At 41.5% G+C, this 27,254-nt stretch overlaps 1 protein-coding gene across 1 annotated transcript in view; it reads right to left on the reverse strand.

Moving 5' to 3' along the window:
• LOC124717062 (molybdenum cofactor biosynthesis protein 1-like) overlaps positions 1 to 16,682 on the reverse strand; it is a 111,698-nt gene extending 95,016 nt beyond the window's left edge. The window contains exons 1-2 of the mRNA XM_047243745.1: positions 16,165 to 16,682; positions 15,717 to 15,828 (exon numbers count right to left, since the gene is read on the reverse strand). Of these exons, the coding sequence (XP_047099701.1) occupies positions 15,717 to 15,828; positions 16,165 to 16,251 (199 nt within the window). The 5' untranslated portion in view covers positions 16,252 to 16,682. The remainder of the gene's footprint in view (positions 1 to 15,716; positions 15,829 to 16,164) is intronic.
• Positions 16,683 to 27,254: the final 10,572 nt, after the last annotated feature.

Below are 27,254 nucleotides of genomic sequence, written 5' to 3' on the forward strand. Positions count from 1 at the left end.
TTAATGAGCCGTTGATGACAAGGACATTAGGGACAGAACACAATCTCAGATTGGAGAAGGGAATCATCTGCGCTCTTTCAAACGAAACAGCCCACTATTTATGTTAACTGATGCAGCGAAACCATGGACAATGTAGATTTGGATGGCTGAACAGGGATATGAACCCCCGTCCTCGTGAATACTAGTTCACTGTGTTACCTCTGCACTGTGACACTCATTCTCAAGTAGTCTGCTTCAGTTATATTACAATATGGCCCAACATATTTTCATATTATAAGGATATGAACCACAAATAATTCATCTAAGTTTCCTTTAATTTATGCCTACAGTAACAAAGTTTTTGTTAACAGATTACCGGTGTTTCTTCATTTCTTTTTTTTTTTTTTTTTTTTTTCCTACTTTCTTGAAATGAAGGTTGTGAAACAGGACTGATTTTTAGTGTAGCCTGAGGTATAGGTTAGGTTGTAAGGGATAGTGTGGTTGAGAAATGGCAAAGCTTCACAAATGTGATGTCAAGAGGAAGCTCAGCTACAGTTAACAATATCTTGAGAAAAAACTCAACTTCAATTAATAGTTCAAGTAGTGATTTTGACTGTATACCGTGCGCCACAAAATTATTCTTATTTTTATGTTGAATATAAATACGGTCTACCACTATTTTTCCAAATACAATGCACATTCCATGATTATTTTCACATTAGGGAGGAACACATCACTTGCCCCCTGTTTCTCGTTGGATACTTACAATCAGCCGTTGAAACAACCCCTTGTGTTCTCATCACACCTCACGGTGAATGCTGCCAGCTGTCAACATTTCTCAGCTAAATGCTTAAGAAAAGGCACTGTCTCTAGTCTGGACTCTCAGCTTCTCAACAAGCACATGATAAACAGTCCACCTAAGCCCATTCATAAACACTTCTAGATATTGTGATGTCACTTCTCCCACATATGCAGTAACAAGATACATTGGCAGTTTGCTGTGCTAGCCCATCATTTTATTTTGCCCATAATTAAAGGAGAGAGCACATGGTATACAGATGGTGCAGATTTCTTGGAACTGTCTCCTGTGGTGCTATCTGGAAACCTTTAGCTGAAATTGTGGTGTCACCGCCAGACACCACACTTGCTAGGTGGTAGCCTTTAAATCGGCCGTGGTCCATTAGTATACGCCGGACCCGCGTGTCGCCACTGTCAGTGATAGCAGACTGAGTGCCACCACACGGCAGGTCTAGAGAGACGTCCTGGCACTCGCCCCAGTTGTACAGCCGACTTTGCTAGCGAAGCTACACTGACCGGTACGCTCTCATTTGCCAAGACGATAGTTAGCAGAGCCTTCAGCTACGTCATTTGCTACGACCTAGCAAGGCGCCATAGCTGTTGATAATTAATATTATGAAGCATGTACCGTAACGAGAGATGTTCTACAATTGTGGATTAAAGTTAAGTATTACATCCTATACGTGCTTTATTTGCAATTCTCAAGATATTGTCCTGTTCCAGACCTCATGCCAGTCAGCGTGTAATTAAACGCGTGCATTTCGGCCTCCTCTAGAAAAACAGTGTTGGCTCTTCTGCCAACACTACAGAAATATTCTCTCGTTGCCTGATATTACAATTCTGAAGTACATTTTCCATCCTAGCTCTTCACGGAAAGACATCTGGGAAGAGACAGGACAACATCTTGAAACCTCATAATAGATTTGCCAGGAGACAAAATGATAGGTCCTGGGTAAATAGGTTAGCCGTCAACAAAGGATTTTTTTGTGCCATAATTCACAGAACCAAAAAGATATCTTTATGGAAAAAATGGTTAAAACTCCACAAGTTAGATGCTACCCTACATCTACAAGACTGTTCTGCAATTCACACTTTTAAGTGTTTTTATGTTGTTTGGTTTGTGAGGCACTCAACTGCGCGGTTATCAGCACCCGTACTCATTTGCAACTTGTACACACTACAATCTAGCCACTTACATGAATGATGAGGACAACACAAACACCCAGTCCCCAGGCAGAGAAAATCCCCAACCCAGCCGAGAATCGAACCAAGGACACCGTGATCCAGAGTTAGCAGTGCTAGCCACTAGACCACAAGCTGTGGACTTCTTTAAGTGTTTTGCGGAAGATTCACAGAGCCATATTAATGCTATTTCTTGAGTGATCCACTCTCGAATAGCACATGGGGGAAACAAACAGCTGGCTCTGATATACCCTATTTTATTAAGATTTTCATTTATCCTATGCAGCAGGAAATAAACAAAATATTTTCGAACTTGCAGTAGCAAGTTTGTGGTTGAAATTTTGTGAAAATATCTTGCCTTTGTGAAAAGATGTCATTGTTTTAATGATTGCTATCCCAGTTCATATATCATATCTGTGGCCATTATATCCCTTGTTTTGTGATAATACAAAACAAGCTGCCCTTCTTTGAACATTTTCTATACCCTCCTGTGGTCTCTGTGGTATATTTATTGCACTTTCTTGTTCTGCCAAAACAATCTTTTGTTCACCTTAACCACAACATTTTCTATGTGGTGGTTCAAATTTAAGTTGTGATCCATGGTAATTTAGTTGAATCAATAACCTTTAAATTTGCTTCATTTATCATGAAACCAAAGTTTAATATTTTTTAGTTTTCATGTGGAAGACTTCTCTTTTTTTTCTTTTTTTTTTATTGTTTAGTGTCAATTGTCCCTGTTTACATTATATAAGTATCTTGTGGAAATCATTTTACAACTTATTCTGGTCTTCTGATGACATTATTGGATGGTAAATGACAATATAATCAGCAAACAACCCAAGAGGACTGCTCAGAATGTCTCCTAAATTGTTTATATGCAGGACATCTCAGCTAACTCTGCCACTTTTTATATTCCCAAAATGAATCGAAAATAATGCAATTGGCCAGGGAAGCACCTACGTCAGGAGCTCACACAATGGGCACGAATACATAATCCATAAAGGTCAATGAACACTACTTTCAACACAAAGTTAGGCTTTTATAATGGCACATACATGTTTTTTCTGCAGAAATAATAATTATAGGTACAATTAGTGATGGCAAACTTGGTTTCACAGTTCTAAACCTCATACATTCTGAAATGTTAGACTTAAAAGATGGCAATGCCACTGTGGTTTTTGTCATAATTCCCAGGGCAAGGTTTGCTGCACTGTCCTGCAGCTTGCTGTGAACAGACCACTGTCAGTACGCATGTTCTACCTTATTGATCAGTCTACTAGTGTCTCTTTCTCGGGCCTGCTGTACTGCTGTAGGGGTCAAAAAGGAAAATACACTGTGATGCATCAGACGTATGCTTCGGACAGTGCTTCCCCGTTTTGGTATAGCTTGGGACATTTGGCGTCATCTCATCTATATGCAGACCTTGAGTAACGAATAAAAACTAGATGTGAAGATAATTTATGGCGAGTGTTATGGAAATGCAACCACAGCTGCAGCAGTATACACTGAGTGCTACCCCACTGGGGCTGCTGCACTGCACAATCTTGAGGCGAGTGTAGACAGGTTGCACACAGTTATGGAGTAAGCTGTAGTAGTGTGTGAAGAATGTGACACAGGCATACGTTTCATTTATATCATACCTCAGTCCGCCAAGAACTGTACAGGAATGACTTTAAATCCTACACTGAATTCTGTCATTTTGCAGATCAGTGGATGCTTTACAGATGAAGCTTCATTCACAAATCATGATCATGTGAATCTGCTGAACATGCACTGTTGGTCCGGGCAAAATCACTACTGGCTCTGCACGGTTGTTCATCAGTGACATGGGGCGTCACTGTTCAGTGCTGCATCAATGGTACCCGTTTTGTAGGTCCCTATTTTTATCAAGGAACATTAACCGGATGACAACATACATTAGTTCTGCAAGACACACTGTCCCATCTCATGGATAAGGGATTGGAAACACATTGATCAATATGGTTCCAGTGTGATGGATGCCCCGTACGCTAAACACGTTTCCAGAAAAGTTGTGGATGCAATGTTTGTAAATAGGTGGATAGTATGTGGAGGTCCTGTGAGCTAAATAGCCTGCCCCCCCCCCCCCCCCCCTTCCTCCCAACTTTACGCCATTAAAAGACTTTTCTGGAGCAGAGTGAAGGAGTTTGTGTACCATGAGCCTCCAACGACACGAGTTGATGTGCAAGAATGTATTACTGCTGTGTATGCAGCAATATCTGTGGAAACACTACACTCCGTGTAACACTCACCTGTTCTTGTCTCCACAAGTGTATTGATGCAAAAGGCGATCAGTTTTAACATCTGCAAAAGTGACACAGGTTCATCTGATGTGACATTACTGGCTATTTGTGAGTGTATTTTCCATGCCGCTAACAATTGTGTTTATGACACTAGAACCATGTCTTGTCACTAAACTGTACCTCTAGTTTTCATTTCTTTAGAAAAAACATACATGTGCCATACAAATAAATGTTAATTGTACTGAAAGTGATGTTTGTCTACTTTTATGGGTTGTGCATTACTGCCCATTGTGCGAGCCACTGGCAGCAGGCAGCAATACAGTGCAGGCAACCCTTGCCCTGTGTATTTCAGCAGAAACTGCGGTTCAATTGCCATCCTTTAAAATCAAATATTTCGGACTGTATGAGGTTTAGAGCTGTGAAACCAAGTCTGCCATTGTTCACTGTACATCTGGTTTTCATTTCCGTAGAAAACACACATAAACATACAGATTAGTCCATCAACACTGGCAGTTTTCCTCCAGTCACATTAGATGGCTTTATCAACTCACAACCAAAATGTAAAATTTCAGCCTAACCTCTAACAAATTATCAAAACTATGATCATATAAGATTTCAAGTGGAATTTGTGACTGAACTGAGGATTTTTTGGTAGGGAGGACACAAAAAGATACCTCATATGGAGAGTCATCAACCAATGTAGATGGAGAGTCAGGTGTGCCCTGTTGCTGTTTTTGTATATTAATGACCTTGCAGACTATACTAATAGTAACCTCAAACTTTTTGCAGACAATATAGCTATCTATAATGAAGTACTGTCTGAAAGGAGCTGCTTTAAACATTCCGTCAGATCTTGAAAAGATATCAAAGTAGTGCAAAAATTGGCGACATGCTTTAAGGGGATACGGAATCACCTATCCCCGCAATGTTAATATATGCCTACTATAGGGAACATTTTCTCACAAACTACTGGAGACAGAGAGGTAAAAATTTTACTGTATGTGCATTCATATGTTACAACAATACTGAAACAACAGTTTATTGTCAAAGTATTTTCTTACAGAGATATTGTACATTTATTTTTAAGTAAATTTTTTCCATCGCTTTTTACTAGACTATCACCCCTAAGTCTTTTGTAAATCAAGTAATTAAAAAATCGTTGTTTCAGTATGTAATAGGGACCTATGTCACTACGTCACAAAAATTTCAGACTTCTAGGTTGACCAGTACCTGAGATAATGTTCCTAGATGAAGTAAAAAGTAAACTTACGGGAAACGGAGAAAGAAGATTAAAACATTCCTGATCCGTAGCTAATACCCCCTTCACAGTCTTCATAATCATCTTCAAGTCTTCTTTTGGCACCCCTCTGCACCTGTCTTGCTTTTTTCACTAATGTCTTGATTATATTATCAGCATGCCTTAGTCTGTGCTGATCTAAAAAGAACATAGCACGTACCGTACGGGAACCAGCACACATACCCAACTTTTGAAGGACCTGGCATTTAGTTATATTTCCAAGATTGAAGGTTGCCACAGCATCATACACACCAAAATGTAGTGTATTAATTCCGACAAACACTGTTTTTGGGAGACGATGCCATATCACACTATTCAAGCACTCGTTGGGGTTCTGCGTTTTTCCGTGAAGACATTTCATCAGAAGACTTCTGTCAGCCAGATCTCTGAAAATGGGCTTTGTTTCTGCCATGATGGCTGATGGTAGACTGTGGTGGTGAATGTATTTCTCTCCTGTTGTTAGTCCCCTATTGTATTTACACCAGCTGTTTTCACCTTTGGGGCACAAACCATGTTGTGGATGCTCATCCGTGGATGCGGTGTGGAAATATAAAGCCCATATAGCTCTCCTCATTTCTTCAAGATTGCCTGTATTTTGCCTGATTGCAAGGCCATAGCAGTTCTGAATGTGGTCTATTATGGAATCAGTCAATCTTCCTCTGCCATCCAAGGTTTTCCCATCATCTAGTTTTTTCCCTTTCATAACTGATTTTAACCTTCTCAGCCTGGCACCCATTCTCTTCTGCACATGTCCTATACATTCAAGTTTGCTTATATTTACACTGTTCCCATATGGTTTGCTTTCCAAAACTTCTTTGAATGCTTTAGAGTCACCATCTCCCAGATATTTGACATAGCGAACATTATACCACTGTGAAGAGCGATGAAAAATTTTCTTCACCCCAGCAACCTCCATGCCACCACTACTACCATAATAATTAGCAATACAGTCATCACTATGTTCATTTTTCAGCCTGCCTGTGCACCTACAGTATTTAGACATTATTGCAACATCAATAACCTTGCCAGTATCAACACTAGTTGCTGTTACAACACCATTGTTGGAGGTGTGGCCCCTTTTCTGCCACGTGCCATCAAACGCCACTGTGAGGTCACGACTGCCGTCATTTTCTTCCACTGCTTCTTCCACAGCAACCTGCATTGACTTCTGTGCTACATCTTCAACTGCAGATCCTAGTACATAATTGTAAGCTTCAAACTTTGAAGGTGCACTTGGAAGATTTAGAACACCACATAGCATATCACCAGCTGCTTTGCCCTTACCAATTGCTCGCAATCCATAAACTAACCTAATATTTACACTATAAAGTTCAGTTTTCTTGTATCCATTATTTACAGTTACTGAAACCGAACTTGGAAACTTACAGCTGTATTTACAAACACTGCATATTAAATTAAACTGGGCAGCCAGGCCAACATGGGATTCTACTTTCAGAGAAACGTTTCCATGACATTTTTTGGAGCACAAACTGTTTTCAAGAGCTTCACACAATATATTCGTATCAATGAGTTCAAAAACTTCATTCCCTCTATCAAGTAAATTATATTTCTCTTCCAAATCTCTTAGTTTTTTTATGAGAAGCACTGTTTTCATTTGGTGTAAGTTCGTTCGGCAAATCAGTAATAAGTGGATTCACATTTTCCAACAGTGATGATGATGAACTGCTTTGCTTTGCTAATGAATCATTATTTCTTTTCTTTTGCCAGTTCACACGCTTTTTAAATACTTTTGCTTTAGCTCTAGGCATTTTCACTGCGAAAAATGAAGCACTAAATACGAATAACTCAACAACAACTACTTTCTTATATCACACTGTTTACAAAACAGTCCCGCCACAAAGTCAAAGAGTAACTTGAGGAAACCAGAGAGAAACATTTTCGGGCAACTAGTGTATAAATAGTCGCTGGAAACCGGGATATTTGAATTCATGTCACTTTAAAGGTACTGCCAAAAAGTTCATGGTCAGCCACGAGAGACGTGTATAACTAAAGCGCAATACCCGATCTCACAAATATATAAAAATAAAATAGTTATAATTGTAGTAGAGCTATGTATGATACGTCATTTTAAAGAGGAAACATGGCAGAATATAATACGCCAATAAAAAAAAATTCGATTTTTTAACCCAAAATCCGATTCCGTATCCCCTTAAATATTCAGAAATGTAAAATTAAGTGTTTCACAAAAGAAAAAATGCAGCATCCTATAATATCAATGAGTTACAGCTGAAAATTCATACAAATACCTGGGTGTAACACTTTGTAGGGGTATGAAATGGGACGATCACACTGGCTCAGTCATGGGTAAAGCAAGTGGTAGACTTTGGTTTATTAGTTGAATACTGGAGAAATGTAATCTGTATACAAAAGTGATTGCTCACAAATAACTCATGTGACCCATTCTAGAATACTGTTCAAGTGTGTGGGACCACACCAAATAGTACCAGAAGGTGATATTGAATATATACAGAGAAGGGCAGCACAAATGGTCACCATTCTGTTGGACACATGGGAGAGTGTTACAGATATGCTGAAGAAACTGAACTGGTAGACTCTTGAAAGTAAGTGTAAACTATACTGAGAAAACCTACTTACAAATTTTCAAGAATAAGTTTTAAGTGATGATGCTATGTATCATTCCCATAGGAATCTGGAGAACAATCAGATTAATAACAGCACACAGAGCAACATTTAAACATCACTCTTGCTGTACTTCATATGTGAATGGAACAGGGGAAACATGCTAATAACTGTTATGATGAGACATACCCTCTGCCATACATTTCACAGTGGTTTGCAGAGTACAGATGTAGGTGTAGAGCTACGCTGCAAACCAGTCTGTCACCACAGCCAGTTTACCCCCAGTCACATTCATTGGTTTTGCAAACCCACAACCGAGCTGTTACATTTCAACCTAGACCTTGACCTACACTACAAATCAGTCCGTCACCATATCCAGCTTTCCCCCCACTCATAACCATATTATAACATTGGTGTATGAAAAGATATCCCAAGATTCCTGTTATATCCTGAAAAACAAACAATACAAGAAATAAATACAAACATCAGTAACCAAACAGCGAGGTCATTGATCCCACGATCTAAGCTGACAGAAACTAAGGGAGGAACAACACAAACACCAAAGTCCAGAAAATGGGCAAACAGAGATGCTGGGATGCAGGAAGAATAAATGAGAGGGAGGGGGGGAAGGGCGAGAGCAGGGGTGCACCAAAGGTGCTGCACACGATGGGGTACCAACACTGCAACTGGCCCATCCTGACGTCACATCACACCATGAGCATGACAACTGGAACAGCACCAGGGGACGAAGACACAAGAAAAGGCAAAACAAAATGACACAAAATAGCAGACAAAATGTAGGGAAAAGAGGGGGTATGGGTGATCTAGCCGGCATGGAGGCAAGACCAGAGGCCTCCCAAACCAATGCCAATCCTAACCAAAGGACTCCAATACCAGAATGAAGGGCCAAAAAACAGAGCAGTCAACCACAATATGGGTCACCATGAAGGAGGCCCCAGAACTGCAAAGGGTACGGCTCATATGGAGTAAAAAATCATGGGTTAACCTGATAAAGCCAATACAAAGACAGCAGAGAGTGGTAGATTCCCACCGGGAGAGGAGGAGGAGGAAGGAAGAATGCCACATGGTGGGAGTTCCTTATTCACATGAAGTTTATTAGACAGAGGAAGAAATGCAGGGGTGAGGGGCACAGAGCGTGTGGTCTCCCAAGAGTGGGACCATGAAGGAGCAAAAAGGGAGAATAGGAGGTAGTTGGTGGCCCCACTAGTCAGCTCATTACCCAAGGTACCCATTTAGCCAGGAACCCAAAGGAACGAGCAGTACAGTCAAGATTGTGGAGAAGTTCACGGATAGCAGAGACCAAGGGATGGTGGAAAAACTCTGAGTGGTAGTCTAAGGGCCACTATCTAGTCCATACATAACAAAATACATTTGAGGGAGGACCGTTTAACAAAGCAGAGGACCCGATAGATGGCCACCCCACACATGTCAGGCAAGAGATGGTATTCCATGCCAACGGAAGACGTGAAGGCATGTTACACGTGATCAGCAAATTTAGAGCCAATGGTGTAAAAAACAACAGCACATCCCAGACCTGCCATAGGATCAGGTGGAACAAACAACAGAAACAAGAGATTCGCTGGAATACAGAAAAGAGGAACATTGGGGGTTGGGGGGGGGGGGGGGGGGAGTGTTCGAGAGAGAACATGAGGAACAGGGCAGAGAGGGAAGATGGAAATCATGGTGGAGAGAAGCAAGGCAGAGCCCAACAGATAAACCAACAAAAAGGAGGGCAATGGGCAGGTCACTTTCCTAAGCTGCAAAAAGAGCAGTGAAAGAGCAGATAGTGATGGCATTGCAAACCAGAAGCTGGGACCACTCAACCAAAAGAGGTGAGGGTCCAAGTGCCAACCAGAAAACTATCAAAAAGGCTAGTGGGGAAGGTATTGGTGGCCAATGAATATCATGATGCTGGACTGGGTCCAAGAGGAGCAGTGTGGAAGGGGCAGCTGACTCGTGAGTCATAAACTTGACAACCATAGTCCAGATAGTACGGAATTAAGGCCTGATAATGGCGGAGAAGAGTCGAACAATACACACACCAAGAGGTGTGGACAAGGAAGCAAAGGACTGAGTTTACAGAAGCCACGGCCACCAGGAGATGGATATGGGGCAACCAACTAAGCTTGTTGTCCAAAAGAAGACCCAAGGAATAGGACTGGGGAACAACGGTCAGGCATTGGGCATTGAAGTAAAGCTCTGGATTGGGATGGACTGTAGTTGTTGTTGTTGTGGTCTTCAGTCCTGAGACTGGTTTGATGCAGCTCTCCATGCTACTCTATCCTGTGCAAGCTTCTTCATCTCCCAGTACCTACTGCAACCTACATCCTTCTGAATCTGCTTAGTGTATTCATCTCTTGGTCTCCCTCTACGATTTTTACCCTCCACGGTGCCCTCTAATGCTAAATTTGTGATCCCTTGATGCCTCAAAACATGTCCTACCAACCGATCCCTTCTTCTAGTCAAGTTGTGCCACAAACTTCTCTTCTCCCCAATCCTATTCAATACCTCCTCATTAGTTACGTGATCTACCCACCTTATCTTCAGCATTCTTCTGTAGCACCACATTTCAAAAGCTTCTATTCTCTTCTTGTCCAAACTAGTTATCGTCCATGTTTCACTTCCATACATGGCTACACTGTAGTATGGCAACAGAAATGCACCACACATGTTGGAAATGGGGAGAAGTGAAACGGAGAGAGAGTGTCCATGCGGAAGTGCATTGGATGGCACTCTGGAGCTGTTGCTCTGCAGAGGCCACTGAATGGGAACCAGTCCACATATAAAAATCATAGCCCAATGGAGGACACGAGTCCATCAGTAGTGATTAAAAAAAATGGAGGAAACTAATTACAGAGCCCTGTGGAATGTCGTTCTCCTGAGTCTGCAGAGTGCTGAGAACAGTGCCAACCTGAACCCTGGATGACCAGTGAGGCAGAAACTCGTGAATAAATATGGGAAGGAGGCCCTGAAGACCCCATTCATGGAGTGTTAGGGAGACGTGATGGCACAAAGATGTGTTATAGGCCTTACAAAGAGTGAAGAAAACTGCAACAAGATGGCAGTGTTGAGAAAAGGCCTGCTGATCTGTGGTTTCCAATTGACACAGGTGTACAGGCGGAGATTGTCTCTGCCGAAAGCTGTACCAGTTCGGAGATTCAAGGACCCAACTGAGCCAAAAAGCCACCATCAATTCAAATAACTTCCAGACGATGCTGGCCCGACTGATCGGCTGGTAACTATCAACAGATGACATATTCTCACCAGGCTTAAGGACAGGAACCACAATACTGTCCCTCCACAGAGAGGAGAAATCACCTTTGAGCCAAATGTGGTTAAGCAATCGGAGGTGACACTGTTTTCGTGGAGGACAGAGGTGTTGAAGCAGTTGGTTCTGGATGGAATTGCGGCCAGTGACTGAATCATGGGAAGAAGAGAGGGCCACAATAAGTTTTCATTCAGTAACAGGTTTATTGTAGGATTTCACCTGACATTTGGTAAAACATGTGGAAACCTTCAGCCAACTATTTCCAGAGGAGGAAGGTGACGGGATAGGAGGCTGATGCCGAAGCCGTTGCAGAACGAGTCACAAAATGTTCCGTGAGGACCAATGGATTCATACAAAGGCCACCCGGAAGGACAAGATGCAGGATGGACGATTACCATTGGTAACCTCAGAGGGTGCAGAGCGTAGCCCACATCTGTGACGAAGGGACAGAAGAACCTAAGGAGGAGGCAAAGCATCCCCAACACACCCACTTGGTCTGTTTCATTAACTAATGGGCTTTGGTGCAAAGAATTTTAAATAAGACCAGCAGAGGACAAGTGCTGGTTAAGGCACTGCAAAGCCCGACGGTGATCACAGATGTTTATGGCAATGACCATGTCCCACCACAGAACCAGCTGGTGGCGAAAGGAGCCTGTCGAGTTGGGGATGACAATATCGGCGGCGCAAATAATTGTATCGGACTGCTGACTCGGCACGAAGAGGGGGTAAACATGACCTGGAGCAAGGTTGCAAACCAGCCACATCAATGGCTGTCTGGCACCCCAGATGGTTTACACTGAGAAAATTTAGAAGGGGAGGTCAGACCCCAATGGGGGACCAAAATTGCCAAAAAGGAAAGGTGAAAACGAAAAAGCAAGGCGTGAGAGAATGAAGCCCTGGAAGGAAGAAAGGCCCACAATAGCTCAGGTCTTCAAGTGCGCCAAGCATGAACTCACGAAAGAGCGAAAGAGCCATGAGCCCTCAGAGGGGAGGGTAAAATTGTGCTCTCCAAGTTGAAAACAAAAGTAATAAGCTTGTATTTTCTGCTGAAACAACTCATTAGATTCAACGATTCTCTTTGGCTACTGTACACTATCATCTGATGGGCTATGGCTTATGGAAATGAAGGGTCAACAGCAACACGCAGCAGAAAAGCCGCTGACGCCAAAAGCGCACTTTAGCCACCCTCCACCACTAACATAGCTAAATCCAGGTTAACATGCTGACCCCATGAAGATGAGGGATAAGGTAAAAAAACATTAAAAAATGAATGTCAGGAGAAAAACAGCTAACAGGTACTTCGGAGAAAGCCACTGCTCCGGCTATGCTACTCAGCTGCCGTTTTCATATTGTTGTGCTTTAGCTTTGTATAATATGTAAACATTTACAGATACTTTGATGACAATCACACTCTTAGATGTGCAACTGAAGACAAAAACTATATTTGTTCTGTTAGTGTGGATAAAATGTACCCACATTAACAAATTAATTTGCAATATGAATATAAAAATACTTGTTCCACGTCATTACAATTTATCGTGCATAACGATCCACAGAACATGAAACTGGCCAACTGATTAATTAACAATATTGTGTATAGTTTTCGTGACAGTTATGTTTGCATCCTTGAATTCAATGTTTGCGTAAAACTTATTACTGATACCTAAGAATCACTGTAAGGATAATGATCTAAAGTCATTTAACTTTAAAAACTAAATTTAAGTATTACAGTGTTATATTTTACCCATTCAAACATAATTATATTCCATAAATCAGATCAGGAAGGAAAGCCTTTACGAATGCGGAATGAGTCACACCATACTAAAGCTACACTAAAAGGCTGGAGCCACAATTGCCAGCTATTTATGTGAAGTATACTGACGACAAATTATTATTAGTGCCAATCTACTGAAAACAATATTTTTGTAATTACTTCTGGATTGCATTATATGGAAACTTAACTGCAGAAAGGGAACAAGTCCCCTTCTTCAAAGTTTACAGGCGAGTCAAAAAACTTTTATACAGAAACTCTAACGTAAAATTATTCTACACTTTTTCTATAAATATGTGGTTGTAAGGTATTTAAATTTCGTAATTTTTATCCATTTTGTGTTCCCAGCAGCTCAATTTTTTTCTTCTTTTTCTTTTGAACTTGACATACTCCCTTCTTGTAGCAAAAGATGTGGAATATAAATTAAAAGACTTATATTTTGAGGAAGAAAATTTATTTTACATATTTTCCTCAAACTAAATACATTGTAATCAATATTATATCAAATTAAGTCAATGGGCTTATCATACTCTTCCTTTTCATCACTCTCTTTGTGGTCAAATAAGTCATAATTTCATTCCAAAAATGCAGCCTTTCTTCCAGAACATAAATTAAACTTTATTTCATATGATCCATTTTAAGATGTTTATATGTAGTTTGGGTTTGTAGGCTGGTTCCTTGGGAAGTTCTAGATTCACCTTAATATTTCTTACATAAAATCTATCAGTTCACATAGTTTTGATGTTTATCTTACATTGAGCTATCGGTGGTGTATCTTTATTGAAACTAAATTCGTGATTGACAGGACAAAAGAAATCTTTTACCTCTTTGGAAAACATTTTCCATAAGAACTGTTACTAGGGGAAGCTTTTATGGGAAATACGGAAGCGTCCGATCCCGCCCGTCTGCTTTGACCCATGACGTCACAAATATGGCGGAAACAAAAACAAACACACACACTTTCCACAAGAAGCCTAATGACACTAACGGGACAAGCGCGGGAAATGGGGTGTTTTGGGTGGGGGCAAACTAAATATAAACAAATTTAGACGCCTTGCGTAGCTACAACGTGTAAGTGAAGACAGCCATGCATGAATACCCACCCACCTCCCCAGGGGTCGTAACCCCTGCAACCTATAGAAGATAAAGATGCTTCAGTAGCTGATTAGTGTTTTTTGTCTTTTAAAAAAAAAATCTCACGGGATAGAACGAACAGATCAGAAAGATAAATATAATAAACTAAAACAGAAATTGGAGGAAACAGATAACTAAAATAAGTAATAAGTGTTTTTAAATTTAAAAAAATCCCACGAGATAGAACGAACAGATCAGAAAAGTAAATAAAATAAGATAAAACAGAACTGGAGACAGCCACACTCAAACAAAACTCCGCGCCCTCATGACGTCGCACACGACAACACCCTTACGTCACGGGTCAAAGCCGACGCGTGGGATCGGACGCTTCTGTTGACCCCTTTTATGTAGAGTCTTGACCACCAAGTATCGTAGTCTGTGAAGTTCGCTGTTTTTATGAGAACAACCTAAATTTGTCTTTCTTCTGTGATGATCCAAATATGAGTTTTATCACCTTACTAACAGTGTAATATCATTCCTGATTTCTAAAGTTTCTCCTGATGATACCAAACTCTCCACACAGTTCACAGCAGAAAGGGAACATGTCTAGGACATGATCTCTTTCTGCAGTAAGGAGTTAATTGTACCAAGTTACTAGAAGCACTTTATGACTTCTGCAATAAAAGAAATTTTGAAAATTTTTGACCTGTTGTTTTTCTGCAGTTAGCTATTCTTGTGGATGTTAGGAGAAAAACAGCTATTTTGAAAATGTGTAGCTTTACACATACTACTCTCAGCTTATGTGTTGGAAAAGCATGGGCCTGTCTACTACCAATATTAGAGTTACCATACATAGTGTTTACACTGACTGTAAATATCAAATTGTAAGAATGGCTAATGAGTCATTCTTGTACTTTTTTCATACATTTGGGAAAGTTCAGTTTCATGTCTGATATTCACTGGTAACCTTTTATAGACTTTTGCTCCGGAATATAAAACTCCATTCAGAACCCTCAAGAGGAATGGATAGTCTATGGAAATTACTGCTAGTATTGTGATTGTGAAAAGTTGAGTTCATCCTAAATTCACTTTGGTTGTTCAACCACAAATATCATTAGGGAATACATATATTGGCATGTACTTGTAAGAATCTGTAATACCTGAAGAGGTTTCTACAAGATATTTGGCTACCAATTATAAATGATATTCTCATTGCACATTTCTATAGAACACCTTTTTTAACCTTAGCTGCAATGCTCCAGAAGATTACGCCATATTACATAATTTAATGAAGGTATGCAACATTTCATATACAAAAGTATTTGTTTCAATGACACACAAAATGTTTTGCATATTCTGTGAGTTCTGAAACAATCGGAAATATTAAAAAATATAGTATGTTAACAAAGCCTATTGCTACCATGGTAAACATCGGTTTATAAACTAGAGTTACAAGATACTTACATCTCAAATTGCATCTTTCTGTCAGTGATATCCGTAAATATGTGTGATATCGCCCAAAAGTATCTGTCAGTATGTTTTGTTCTTCAACGCTCGCTTTCTCTTTCACTAAGGCCTAAAACGAAAAAAAAGTTAAATATCAAACACTATTCCCTTAAACACAAATTTGATTTCTTACAGGGCTTGCCCACTATAGTAACTTTCACTCTGCATTATTGTGGCGAATATTTATCATACACAACAAAAAAAGGTAGCGAAGTCCGAACGGTTAGACAGCTGTTATGAATGTGCTCAACAGAGCACTGAATTCATTAATATCAATGATAACCGGCACAGTTTTTCACTCTTGAAGAACTATATATGACACTCAAAAGGTACGTGAACGATTTTATATTATGCAACAGATATCTCGTCCACTGTTAACAAACAATGTTATTTTTGAAATGCTTACACCGACAGCAGATATCTGCGAGTTGTTGGCATCTGTAAACAGACTCCTGGACACGCATGTTGTGCGCTTCAGCATACGCAGTAACATCACAGGAAATTCTTCTATGCGTTTGTTTCGTAACAGGCAGCGAGTTTTCTGTACAGAAGTCGGGAGATCACTTGCATAAATACACTCATACAAAGGTGTACATTTATCTTGGACTGCAGACGAAGAAAAACACCAATTTAATCTCGACGATTAGAAAGGATTAAACTTTGAGAGCGTCAGTAGGTAGTCGTACACGAGACACACGATAGACGACACGTAAAGAAATGTTTTCTCACGGCGCGTGGGAAGTCGGTGGGTCTGTTATTCGAGTTGTGCAGTAATAGCAGACGTGTTGTGCATATGCAACAGCGTCGCTCTCCCAATTAGTCTCTATTCTTCCCAGGCTTTTCATGGTCGCACGCAGACTCTCTCTGCAGCGCTTGTCGTTCCTCCTTTTCGTTCTCTGCCTTATCATCTCCTCTCCCTCTTTACGTAAACTTGGCCTTTGAAAGCACCAAGTCAGCTGATATACAAGTAAACAACAAAGAAGAGGAAGGGGAAAAAAAAACACACCCTCTTCTGCGCAGGCGCTACGCTGCATCTCAGTAAACAGCCAGTGTAATTAGAGCTCGCTGACGTCACAAAGATACAAACGCAAAGGCGGTAAAGTGACATTGCATGTCACTCTGACGTAGCTGTTCAACAAGCCATCGCACCATACCTTCTTTTTGACATGACTTGAATTCTCACACCGTAGAAATTTTGCGACTGTGAAATAAATGGGTCGATTATTAGTTTAATAAGAGCTCTTAGCAGTAACGAATCTCATGTGTGTATTTGGCCGACAACGAACTTACATTGTGCGTCGCGGAGTACGAAATGTACCGTTTTGCTACCACCACTAAAATGAAAATCCACCGAAATTTATTATTAATGGCATTTCTCCTTTTTTATGTTACACTTATTTTAGGTACTCCATCGCAAGAAAGTGCTTGCTTCTGAACTATGGATTTAATGCTGCAAAGGAGTACATGGCTATCTCTACTACGTTTTAGTTACTAGATTTACATTTCAAATTGATAAAACCCACAGTGTGATTTGCAATGTGAGGGTGTATTCCGCATGTCTAAAACACTGGCAATGTCCAGTGTCTTAATTGTGCAAGATTTTAACAAAGAAGTGTACAAATTAAAATTATCTGCTGTTTTGATATTTTCATTGAAAATGCCGTTCGAAATTTGTCTTCAAGCATATGTTTATTTCTATCACAAAAGTTCCGTTAGTCACAAGCCATGATAGAACAGCCACATCGCGATTACCTCTTGATTTTGAAGCTCAACATCACATTAACTGTCAAAGAAACTACGAAACCGTCCGAGTAGCACAGAAGATTTCAAAGAGGCGCAAAGATTGGCAACTCGCTTTAAATGCTCAGAAATGTAAAATTGTGCACTTCACAAAACGAAAAATCGTAGCATCCTATGACTATAATATTAATAAGCCACTGGGGTGTAAACTAGCTCGCGTCCGTAGTGGAAACTACACGTGCACCCCGGGTAACGCTAAATGAGCTAGAACGAATAGGCAGCCAGACCAGATATTGGATTTCCTGGCTACAGACGTGCAGACAAACCAAAATCAAAAAGCTTTAAAAAATGGACGTTTTCAGGACCAACTGATTAAAAGACTTGGCTCTTCAATCCGAGTATTCCATTTAAAAATAGAAGTTATTAGCCGAGTTGAAAGAGGGTACCTGTCTAAACTCCTTGTAGACAATGATACTGACGTAGATCTAATCCAGGAAACACTTGCTCCAGCTATGAAAGAAGAGGTAGGATCCATGGCTACGATCTTATGGGTGATACATATCACAGTGTGTATGGTGTTGCCACATATGTAAGGAGCAATATCGAGCATGCTAGCTAGCCTCATATCGACAAATACAGAAAATGAGATCCATTAAGTCTTTATGCAAGTGGAGGAGACCATTATAAATAATATTCTCAAGCCACCAAATGTGCCACGGCCACTGCATATTCTGCCAATTACCGCCCACCCATCGATTTATGCTGGAGATTTTAATAGTCACCATTGTCACCGGGACTATGCACGTGACAATGAATGTGGTGTTGCACTCACCGACTGAATTGAATATGAAAATCGATTCGGTACCTGGTTTATGATGCCATGGATTTGGGAACTTTCAGATCGGCCGCTTGAGATTACAACCCGGATCTCTGCTTTGTGTCCTGGGACTGCAGAGGGCACCCAGTGCCTGTTTCCAGAGAGGTCATACCTAATTTCCCTCACAGTCAGCACAGGCCAGCAATACTCGATATGGGGCTCTCTGTCCCAATAGCGAGACCTGTACCACAGCCCAGATGGAATTTCTGCAGGGCTGATAGGCGGAGTTTTGCTGACCGCCTAGATAAATATATCTGTTTTATTCCACCAGAACCTAAAAACTACCCTCGATTCGTCGGGGCTGTTCTTACTGCTGCTGAGAAGTTTATTCCTCGTGGGTACAGAAAGAAATATACTCCAGGCTGGAACGAACATTGTAAACAACTTTATGAACAATATAGCGAAACTGGCGTCAGCGATATTGCAGGCGACCTCCTCCAAAGTCTTGATTCTGCTAGAAGAGTACGATGGTGTGAGATGGTGAAAAATGTAAACTTCAGACATTCAAGTAGAAAGGCATGAAGCCTTCTGCATAAGCTTGGCAGACCCTCCAATAAACCCGGGCAGAAACCCGGTATTTCAGGTAATCAAATCGCTAACCATATAGTTGAAACATCTAGATCATCCTGTGACAAAAAACATACTTCTAAAATAAAACAAGAACTTACCTCTCTAAAAGCTCAGTACCCACTTCACCATTTACACTGGCTGAATTGGGTGAGGTCTTGAAACAAACTAAATATGGTAAAGCAGCTGGTCTGGATAATATATACCCCAAGTTTCTCATAAACATGGGTAATGGTGGAAAAAATGGCTGATTCGCTTCTTCTCCAACATCCTAGATAGTGGATCGCAGCCCAAACAGCTAAAGAGAACAAAAATAGTGGCAATTTGAAACCAGCTAACCACCCACAAAAGCTTCAGTCCAATTTTTCTTTTGAGCTGTACTTATAAACTTTTAGAAAGGCTCATCTACAGGGTGTTACAAAAAGGTACTGCCAAAGTTTCAGGAAACATTCCTCACACACAAATAAAGAAAAGATGTTATGTGGACATGTGTCCGGAAACGCTTAATTTCCATGTTAGAGCTCATTTTAGTTTCGTCAGTATGTACTGTACTTCCTCGATTCACCGCCAGTTGGCCCAATTGAAGGAAGGCAATGTTGACTTCGGTGCTTGTGTTGACATGCGACTCATTGCTCTACAGTACTAGCATCAAGCACATCAGTACGTAGCATCAACAGGTTAGTGTTCATCACGAACGTGGTTTTGCAGTCAGTGCAATGTTTACAAATGCAGAGTTGGCAGATGCCCATTTGATGTATGGATTAGCACGGGGCAATAGCCATGGCGCGGTACGTTTGTATCGAGACAGATTGCCAGAACGAAGGTGTCCCGACAGGAAGATGCTCGAAGCAATTGATCGGCTTCTTAGGGAGCACGGAACATTCCAGCCTATGACTCGCGACTGGGGAAGACCTAGAACGACGAGGACACCTGCAATGGACGAGGCAATTCTTCGTGCAGTTGACGATAACCCTAATGTCAGCGTCAGAGAAGTTGATGCCGTACAAGGTAACGTTGACCACGTCACTGTATGGAGAGTGCTACGGGAGAACCAGTTGTTTCCGTACCATGTACAGCGTGTGCAGGTACTATCAGCAGCTGATTGGCCTCCATGGGTACACTTCTGCGAATGGTTCATCCAACAATGTGTCAATCCTCATTTCTGTGCAAATGTTCTCTTTACGAATGAGGCTTCATTCCAACGTGAAAATTGTAAATATTCACAATCAACATGTGTGGGCTGACGAGAATCCGCACGCAATTGTACAATCACGTCATCAGCACAGATTTTCTGTGAACGTTTGGGCAGGCATTGTTGGTGATGTCTTGATTGGGCCCCATTTTCTTCCACCTACGCTCAATGGAGCACGTTATCATGATTTCATACGGGATACTCTACCTGTGCTGATAGAACATGTGCCTTTACAAGTGCGACACAACATGTGGTTCATGCACGATGGAGCTCCTGCACATTTCAGTCGAAATGTTTGTACGCTTCTCAACAACAGATTCGGTGACCGATGGATTGGTAGAGGCGGACCAATTCAATGGCCTCCACGCTCTCCTGACCTCAACCCCCTTGACTTTCATTTATGGGGGCATTTGAAAGCTCTTGTCTACGCAACCCCGGTACCAAATGTAGAGACTCTTCGTGCTCGTATTGTGGACGGCTGTGATACAATACGCCATTCTCCAGGGCTGCATCTGCGCATCTGGGATCCCATGCGACGGAGGGTGGATGCATGTATCCTCGCTAACGGAGGACATTTTGAACATTTTCTGTAACAAAGTGCTTGAAGTCACGCTGGTACGTTCTGTTGCTGTGTGTTTCCATTCCATGATTATTGTGATTTGAAGAGAAGTAATAAAATGAGCTCTAACATGGAAAGTAAGCGTTTCCGGACACATGCCCACATAACATGTTTTCCTTCTTTGTGTGTGAGGAATTTTTCCTGAAAGTTTGGCCGTATCTTTTGGAACACCCTGTATAACAGAATTAGCCGCTTCATTCTGGAACATTTTCCAGCTGAGCAAGCGGGGTTCAGACCACAGAGAAGTTGCTGCGACCAGGTACTGGCCCTAACACTTTCATAGAGGCTGGTTTCCAAGAAAACGTAAGATATCTGTCGCGTTCATAGACCTAACTACGGCATATGACACAGTCTGGCGAGAAGTGATGGCATACAAATTACTTAAAACAGTCCGATGCTGAAAAACTGTAACTCTCATCAACACCATGATAGACAACAGATATTTCCGTGTCTGCTTGGAAGAAGATGTGAGCAAGGAGATGAAATTAAGTAATGGTCTACCACAGGGCTGCGTCTTAGACACCCTACTATTCAGCCTATATATCTCTGACCTCCCCAACACCAGGTCAACAAAATTCTGCTACGCGGATGATATCGCTCAGCTTGTAAAACCAAGGATCTAGGACGAGCGGAGACAATTCTCACAGAAGATGTAGCTGTAATGAGTGCCTATTTTAGCAATAAATCCAGTACAAGTGAAACTGAAGTATGTACATTCCATCTGACAAGCGAACAAGCTAATGAAGAGCTCAGATTGAATCTTAACAGAAACGCTCTTTGTCATAACAAGTACCCCAGGTACCTTGGTGTCACCTTTGCCTAGGTCCCGAGTTCGAGTCTCGGTCCGCAAACAGTTTTAATCTGCCAGGAAGTTTCATACCAGCGTACTCTCCGCTGCAGAGTGAAAATCTCATTCTGGTTTTGGCATTGTTTTGCGCGTTAAAATGACCACTGTATTAGGCGTAGTACCGTCAGCACAACATGATAGAAAACAATGTAATGCATTCATGGCAAAATTCTGTTACTCGGCACATCAAATGTCAGAGGAGTTAGTTCCACACCGCTATTCTTTCGATGTTGAATGGCAAAGCTGGGAAAAGATGATATTTTCTCTTCATACTCTCGTGGCATTTTCTGAGATATTTTGATTTTGGTTCGCATGCTAAATTGATGACGCTACATAAACTTGTAGCATCAACTAACTCCAATCAAGTTCCACTGCAGCGCTAGCTTACGACCGTGTATTTGAATTATCTTTGAATTAATTCCAGTGCCATTTTGACGATGTCCTTGAATCTATTGCAATACGTCACCTTCTAGTTTTGGCAATTTCGCATTCAGTCCTCTGATTTTCACATTTAGTCTTCCTCAGTCTTTTCAGTTCTTCTTTATTAGCCCGCCAATCTCGGTTTCTTTTTTTCTGTTGGTGGAGGGTCGAAGTGCTTCTCAGCTGGTCGGCTTCCATGTTCTTCTGCATATTCTACTACTTTCCATTTATAGCTCGCATCATATGAATACCTTTTATTTTTTCCTTTATGAAATTAGCCACTAACAGAAATATCGAACTGCTACTGAGAACACAAATCACGTTCAATTCAAGTTCACTGCCACCGTAGACTGCAATGATGCATCATGGGCTAGACAGTGTTCTGGGTTTACGATGGCGGGGCGTGAGGGAGACTAGCTGCGGGAATTTTTCACAGCATGCTGCGAAAAACGCGTGCGAGACCCCGCTGTCCACTCGCAAATGCAAACATACGAGACCTTTTTCCTTGGGTACGGACAACGCAGTGCCGGCGTGCTTCGGGAGGAGTCTGTCCCGCACGTCGAAGCGATTTATTAGCCCAGAATTATTCAGGGCGATCCCAGTTGAACAGGCAGGATTTCGGCCAGGAAGAAGTTGTACTGACCAGGTGTTGTCACTCACTACTTACATTGAGGCGGGATTCCAGAGAAAATTGAGAACATCAGTCACCTTTATTGACCTCTCAGCACCTTACGACACTGTGTGGAGAGAAGGTATCATGTACAAAATTCTTCGAGAAATTCCTTGCAAATCTATAGCACGTTTAATAGACAGCATGCTCAATGATAGGGTGTTCCAAATAAGTATGGACACTGACTACAGCTCCATCAAAAAACTAAAGAATGGCTTACCACAAGGATCAGTGCTTGCACCACTGCTGTGTAGGCTCTACATTGCAGACCTGCCGGAAACACAATCAAGGAAGTTCGGGTATGCTGACGACTGGGCCCTCGCTACAAGATGTAGCACAACTGAAGCATCTGAGGATATCCTAACGAAAGACCTGAAGATAAAGGGTGAATATTTCCGTAAGTGGACACTTCAACCAAATGCTTCCAAAACAGAGGTTAGTTGCTTCCATCTCAACAACAAACTCGCTGGAAAGGAACTCAACATTCGATTTGAAAACACTGTTCTCAGGCATAATAAAACTCTGAAGTACTTGGGCATGACGCTGGACAGAACACTATCTTTTAAAGAGCACCTAACAAAGACTGCCGAAAAATTAAAGACAAGAAACAACACTATTCAAAAGCTCTGTGGTACTACCTGGGGAGCAACGGCCTCCACTCTCCGCGCCTCTGCTTTAGCAATTGTATTCTCGGCTGCCGAATACTGTGCTCCGATTTGGCTAAACAGCCCACATGTAAAAAAGGTGGATGTCCAGTTGCATAACACTCTAAGGATGATTTCAGGAGTATTTAAACCCACTCCAACGCAATGGCTCCCAATATTAAGCCACATCCCGCCGCCACACCTGCGACGCACTGTCGCCCTTGTACGTGAATACAAAAACATAATGGGAAACTGAAGCCTGCCAATCCACCAAGACATTGAGGCTGCAAAACCCTAATAGGCTTCGATCTAGGAACCGGCCCACAAGAACAGTAAGGAACTGTGTACAAGAAGGTTTCAGTATCACAAACGCATGGTCTGAAAAATGGAACGTATGGCAAAATCATAACACAAAAGCCACCTGGTTTTGACCTACCACGCAAAACGTGGTCCACTCTAAGTCTTTTTTTTTTTTTTTTTTTTGGTCGTCAGGCTACTGACTGGTTTGATGCGGCCCGCGGCCCGCCACGAATTCCTTTCCTGTGCTAACCTCTTCATCTCAGAGTAGCACTTGTAACCTACGTCCTCAATTATTTGCTTGACGTATTTCAATCTCTGTCTTCCTCTACAGTTTTTGCCCTCTACAGTTCCCTCTAGCCTCTAGTACCATGGAAGTCATTCCCTCATGTCTTAGCAGATGTCCTATCATCCTGTCCCTTCTCCTTATCAGTGTTTCCCACATATTCCTTTCCTCTCCGATTCTGCGTAGAACCTCCTCATTCCTTACCTTACCAGTCCACCTAATTTTCAACATTCGTCTATAGCACCACATCTCAAATGCTTCGATTCTCTTCTGTTCCGGTTTTCCCACAGTCCATGTTTCACTACCATACAATGCTGTACTTCAGACGTACATCCTCAGAAATTTCTTCCTCAAATTAAGGCCGGTATTTGATATTAGTAGACTTCTCTTGGCCAGAAATGCCTTTTTTGCCATAGCGAGTCTGCTTTGGATGTACTCCTTGCTCCGTCTGCCATTGGTTATTTTACTGCCTAGGTAGCAGAATTCCTTAACTTCATTGACTTCGTGACCATCAATCCTGATGTTAAGTTTCTCGCTGTTCTCATTTCTACTACTTCTCATTACCTTCGTCTTTCTCCGATTTACTCTCAAACCATACTGTGTACTCATTAGACTGTTCATTCCGTTCAGCAGATCATTTAATTCTTCTTCACTTCCACTCAGGATAGCAATGTCATCAGCGAATCGTATCATTGATATCCTTTCACCTTGTATTTTAATTCCACTCCTGAACCTTTCTTTTATTTCCATCATTGCTTCCTCGATGTACAGATTGAAGAGTAGGGGCGAAGGGTACAGGCTTGTCTTACACCCTTCTTAATACGAGCACTTCGTTCTTGATCGTCCACTCTTATTATTCCCTCTTGGTTGTTGTACATATTGTATATGACCCGTCTCTCCCTATAGCTTACCCCTACTTTTTCAGAATCTCGAACAGCTTGCACCATTTTATATTGTCGAACGCTTTTTCCAGGTCGACAAATCCTGAGAAAGTGTCTTGATTTTTCTTTAGCCTTGCTTCCATTATTAGCCGTAACGTCAGAATTGCCTCTCTCGTCCCTTTACTTTTCCTAAAGCCAAACTGATCGTCACCTAGCGCATTCTCAATTTTCTTTTCCATTCTTCTGTATATTATTCTTGTAAGCAGCTTCGATGCATGAGCTGTTAAGCAGATTGTGCGATAATTGTCGCACTTGTCAGCTCTTGCCGTCTACGGAATTGTGTGGATGATGCTTTTCCGAAAGTCAGATGGTATATCGCCAGACTCATATATTCTACACACCAACGTGAATAGTTGTTTTGTTGCCACTTTCCCCAACGATTTTAGAAATTCTGATGGAATGTTATCTATCCCTTCCGCCTTATTTGACCGTAAATCCTCCAAAGCTCTTTTAAATTCCGATTCTAATACTGAATCCTCTATCTCTTCTAAATCGACTCCTGTTTCTTCTTCTATCACATCAGACAAATCTTCACCCTCATAGAGGCTTTCAATGTATTCTTTCCACCTATCTGCTCTCTCCTCTGCAGTTAACAGTAGAATTCCCGTTGCACTCTTAATGTTACCACCGTTGCTTTTAATGTCACCAAAGGTTGTTTTGACTTTCCTGTATGCTGAGTGTCCTTCCAACAATCATATCTTTTTCGATGTCTTCACATTTTTCCTGCAGCCATTTCGTCTTAGCTTCCCTGCACTTCCTATTTATTTCATTCCTCAGCGACTTGTATTCCTGTATTCCTGAGTTTCCCGGAACATGTTTGTACTTCCTCGTTTCATCAATCAACTGAAGTATTTCTTCTGTTACCCATGGTTTCTTCGCAGCTACCTTCTTTGTACCTATGTTTTCCTTCCCAGCTTCTGTGATGGCCCTTTTTAGAGATGTCCATTCCTCTTCAACTGTACTGCCTACTGCGCTATTCCTTATTGCTGTATCTATAGCGTTAGAGAACTTCAAACTTTCGTCTTAGCTTCCCTGCACTTCCTATTTATTTCATTCCTCAGCGACTTGTATTCCTGTATTCCTGAGTTTCCCGGAACATGTTTGTACTTCCTCCTTTCATCAATCAACTGAAGTATTTCTTCTGTTACCCATGGTTTCTTCGCAGCTACCTTCTTTGTACCTATGTTTTCCTTCCCAACTTCTGTGATGGCCCTTTTTAGAGATGTCCATTCCGCTTCAACTGTACTGCCTACTGCGCTATTCCTTATTGCTGTATCTATAGCGTTAGAGAACTTCAAACAATCTCGTCATTCCTTAGTACTTCCGTATCCCACTTCTTTGCGTATTGATCCTTCCTGACTAATGTCTTGAACTTCAGCCTGCTCTTCGTCACTACTATATTGTGATCTGAGTATATATCTGCTCCTGGGTACGCCTTACAATCCAGTATCTGATTTCGGAATCTCTGTCTGTGCTTACTCCCTGTATAAATGGGGTAAAATACCATCCCCTCAGTGTGACTGCGGAGAAAGTCAGACCATCAGCCACATTGTTGAAGAGAGTTCCAGGAGAGCCTATAATGGGAGTCCCGACGACTTCCTGTCCGCAACTCCAGAGTCGATAGGTTATATTAATAGACTTGATATTTGTTTGTAATCCATAAACTTTGTTATATTAGTAATGTTGTTTTGCAATTGCCTGGGTTACTTGCCTTCAAGTGGACTCTCCCAACATTCCACTGTTTCGTTTCTCAGCCAGCGTCAGTAGTATCGTTGGTGTGTGTCGTTACGTGCTGACGTGAACGTTTACGTTCCTTTGTTCGTTTGTTTCGTTTTTGTCACTGTTACAATGATAACCATTGAAGAACCTGTGTTTTTAGTCGAACAAGTGTCAAAGCTGGCGGTAAATACACAGTTTCAATTCGTCAAACATTTAATTCAGTTTTCCCGGAGACAACACTCCCACATCGCGATACTGTGCGAGATTTGATTAACAAATTTCGAAGTACGGGTTCAGTGACATATGCACCGAGGAGTGGTCGTTCTAGCGTTTTTTCTGAGGATAAACTACTCGATATTTCCGATAAAATGTCCACGAGTCCGAACAAGTCAGTTAAGAAAACTCGCCCAGGAAATCGATGTTAGCGTCGGAACGGCCCACACAGCTGTAAGGAAAAAATTAGAACTTTTCCCATACAAAGTGACAGTCGTGCAAGAACTGAAAAATACTGATCATGGCAAGAGACTGCGTTAAAGTCAATGGTTCAAAAATTTAGTTCAACAAAATGGAAGGGATATTCTTAATGAAACGTTTTTCACTGATGAGGCGTGGTTTCATTTATCCGGGTACATGAACTCGCAAAATTCTCGTATGTGGAGTACTGCAAATCCATTGTG

This window comes from Schistocerca piceifrons, chromosome 9 (genome assembly GCF_021461385.2).
Source record: "Schistocerca piceifrons isolate TAMUIC-IGC-003096 chromosome 9, iqSchPice1.1, whole genome shotgun sequence".
Taxonomy (NCBI): domain Eukaryota; kingdom Metazoa; phylum Arthropoda; class Insecta; order Orthoptera; family Acrididae; genus Schistocerca; species Schistocerca piceifrons.